The sequence below is a fragment of the Solanum verrucosum genome, unplaced genomic scaffold (genome assembly GCF_900185275.1).
Source record: "Solanum verrucosum unplaced genomic scaffold, falcon-dt-bn FXZP01000156.1, whole genome shotgun sequence".
In the NCBI taxonomy this organism is placed as follows: Eukaryota; Viridiplantae; Streptophyta; class Magnoliopsida; order Solanales; family Solanaceae; genus Solanum; species Solanum verrucosum.
Window position 1 is genome coordinate 1,727,165 of NW_026020354.1, and position 3,672 is coordinate 1,730,836.

The 3,672-nt window shown below is 38.8% G+C and overlaps 1 protein-coding gene across 2 annotated transcripts; it reads right to left on the minus strand.

The window, feature by feature from the left end:
- Window positions 1-971: 971 nt before the first annotated feature.
- LOC125837611 (putative serine/threonine-protein kinase-like protein CCR3) lies at window positions 972-3,418 on the minus strand. Of its 2 annotated transcripts, XM_049516699.1 has the most exons (2): window positions 2,732-2,953; window positions 972-2,634 (listed from the first exon to the last, which is right to left on the minus strand). In XM_049516699.1, the coding sequence occupies exon 2, from the start codon at window positions 2,469-2,471 to the stop codon at window positions 999-1,001; it is 1,473 nt and encodes a 490-aa protein (XP_049372656.1). In that variant the 5' UTR covers window positions 2,472-2,634; window positions 2,732-2,953; the 3' UTR covers window positions 972-998. The 2 variants fall into 2 exon arrangements, with proteins under 2 accessions (XP_049372656.1, XP_049372655.1); XM_049516698.1 differs by having other exon boundaries at window positions 972-3,418.
- Between the last annotated feature and the right edge of the window lie 254 nt (window positions 3,419-3,672).

Sequence of the window (3,672 nt, forward strand, 5' to 3'; positions counted from 1 at the left end):
AAAAGAATGAATAAAAAAAAATATTTTTAAAATAATAACAAATATAAATGAAGGAACAAAATAGACAAGAAAAATTAAAATGAAAGGAGTACGAATTTTGAAAGTCAATTTCCATCTAATTCTGCCCAACGTGTAGGAATTAGTCGTCTAAAGCGAAAAAACATTAAAATCGTGGACCACTTTTTGGGTTCGGTACGTCTTTCTAGACTTCCTACTCAATAAAATTTGGCTAATGTGAATTGAATAAAAATATTCTTGGATAAAAATGTTTATCTTTGTTTTTTTTTTCCTTTTATTCAGCACAAGCTGCAACAATCATAAATATTTATTCTCCCGTTTTAAAAAAAATGATGTACTTTCTTTTGTTAGTTTATTTTATCTAAAAATAACCTTTTTTTTTGCAATATTTTAATTTTAATTTTTACATAAAATGTTTAAAGCCATAAGATAAAACATTTTAATATATTTGACCAACTTTAATTTAGAACTACAAGATTGAAAAATAATTTTCATTTTTTGAACTCCATACCAGTCAAACTAAACCATTTTTCATTTTAAAAGGGTAGAAGTATTATTTAGACTTTGATGAAACTTATGTTTACCACTCTGGAAGCTGTGAAAATCCTCCACTTTTAACGACCAAGTCTTGGTTTGAGCTTTCAGAACAAGATGCTTTCTTTTTGTGCATTACCAAATGCATAGCTTTTGTTAAGGGGTGTCCAACTTTAAATATATATCATTTAAATGTAAAATTTTGATATATATATACAACCTAATATTCCGATAGGGTGGCTATAGCTACGCCCTTGATTCCTTCCGGTTAGCAACAGTAGCAATCTTGTGGGAAAAAAGAATTTCTTGTACAACTTTGTCAGCAATTGGCAGCTTACAGATTTCCTTAGACATGATGTTAGAATGAAGAATCTACTCTTTACACTATTAACAAAATAATCACACTTTTTAATTAGCCATAAACAAAGAATGAGAGAGTGGAATTATCAATCAGAAACAAAGGAAATTGGACCACTAGAGATGCTGCCATGGCTATCATCAAATGCAGCCAAAGCTCTCTCTAAATTAGAAACAATATCAGATATGGTTGGTCTGTCTCTCCCTTCCAAATGTACACAATGCATTGCAGTATACGCCACCAATTCCACTGCTTCTACTTCTTCACTTGCCTCTGCTGTCCCTACTCTCTTATCCAAAATCTTGTTCAACTCTCCAGCCATAATTGCTGGTACTCCATAGTCCACCACACTCATTGGTGCACCTCCGTTCTCTTCGCTCTTGAATATCGCTCTCTTTCCTGTCAAAAGTTCTAGCAATACCACTCCAAGTCCATATACATCGCTCTTTGCTGTCAACACATTTAGACCATAGTACTCGGGATCAATGTACCCAACTGTCCCAGCAGCCTTCATTGGCCTGCTGCTGTAATTGCGATTACTCTCTGGCCCCATTAACGATAATCCAAAATCAGACACTCTTGCAATCCAGTTTGCATCAATCAAGATGTTGGATGACTTGATGTCCCTATGAATTATAGGCGGAACTGCATAATTGTGAAGGTATTCAATGCCTCGTGCAGCGTCTAAAGCAATCTTGATCCTCATTTTCCAAGAATTAATTATACTACTTCTCTTCTCCTCATTGTTGTTATCATGTAAATGATCAAAAAGTGCTCCATTCTTCATGTACTCGTAAACCAAAAGCCTTTCATCCCTTTCTTCGCAATAACCAACAAGTCTAACTAAATGTTTGTGATGTAGCCGAGACAAGAAAGCTAATTCTGAGTCAAATGCACTTTCTTTCTCCTGAAATTTCTTTGTTCTTGTACCCGTTTCTCCACGTTTGATGGCAACCTCACGACCATCCGGTAATTTGCCCTTGTAAACCACCCCAAAACTACCAGCACCAATCTTGTTCTCTAGAGAAAAATTGTTAGTAGCTGCAGCAAGGTCGGTAAACAGAAATTCCTCTGCCCTGTCTGCGTGTTTAGAAGAAGTTCCACTCCGTTGACGCCTCATCAACCGCGACCCTTGACGCCTAAGAGTTGATGATCTTGAAATAGGACCACTACTGGATAATTGCCCACCATTAGAAGTAGCAGTAATAGTAGGTTGAACTGAATTATGTACTTTCTTCTTTCCAAAACAACCACCAGCCCAAAGAAAATAAATTATACTGCAAATCCCTGCCAAAGTGCCCACTGATCCAACAATAGCAAAAGCTAATAAACCTCTACTTAGCCTTTTAGAAGGCGAAGAAGGTGCCAATGGCGGTGGTGCTGGTGGTGGTGGTAGTGAAGTAGGTGGTACTAAAATTGAGAAATCACAAGGCCTACAAATATTACCATTGCCAAAACAGAGACTTTGAGACTGCGGATATATACCACAACTACAATTACTTTGTACACACGGACCTGGAAGAATCATCGGTACAGGAAGGGCAGCCCCTTGAGGAACCATCTTACTAGTCCAACCTGGCCCCCAACACACCACTGAAAAATTGTTTGTGGTTAATCCACACGTAAAATCTAACCCAGCTGAAACTGATTCAAAAAAATATCCTTCTGTTACATTACTTGAAAATACACCATTTCCGCCCCAACAAACTACCGTGCGATTCACCCTACGAATTCCACAAGTATGATTAATCCCCAAAGCTAATCCAAAATACTCGTAAGACAAATTAGAAGGAACATCAAGCTGACCGTTTGTGTTATCACCTCTGCAAATTAAAAATCCGGTAGCGTTCACCCCACAAGCGTGCCTTCCGCCGGCATATATATTCATCATCGTTTCATTACGGAACTCAGATTGGATAGTTGAAGCGATATCACTATTTCCCCAACAGACAACCCTGTTTGAACTTTCCAAAACTCCGCAAGAAAATTCAGACCCAGATGAGATTGATATAAATTGTGATGACCCATTTGGCTGTTCACTCAAATCGCCTCTCCAGCAGGTAACATTTTTTGTACTGTTGGTTATGCCACATATTTTGTCGCCACCCATTGTAACGGTTGTTAACAAGTTTGAGTTGCTGAAATACAGTCGTTTGGGGACGAAACTCGTGTTCCAGAAAAGGAGAGAAAATCCACCGGAGCGAACGGCGGTGAAGCCGTCGAGGCCGCCGGCGATGAAGTCGAACGAAACGTTAGGTGAAATTGGTGTAGCCGTAGATTGATTGTCTTTCCAACATTGGATTGTTTGTATTGGTTGGTTAGCAACTATGCCGCAGATAGTAGCGGAGCCTCCATAGACGACGGCAAGAGTGGTGGCGGAGCCACCTAAGGCTTGAACATAAATGAAGAGGTTTACTAGGGTCAAAACGACGGCGACGGTGGCTGAGGGCGTCGTCATCTAAGTATTTTTGACAATTCCTCCGTCATCTGTGTCTGTAGAGAGAGAAAATTTAGCTGTTTGTTGAAAAGGCTAAAAGCTAAAAAACAGTGAAGAGAGAGCTAAAAGAGATGGTACTTGCTGGATTTTCTACATCGCACGTGGCTGTGTAGGTCCTTTGTAGCTGAATTTCATCGAACACGACAACTCACAATGCACACGTAATTTTTTATTAGGATTAGAGGGGTTTGGCGAATGTTGACCGGAGGCTAAGTACAATTTTCATTTCTCTTTTACTTTTCTCGTTGGGTAGGATTAGGGTAAA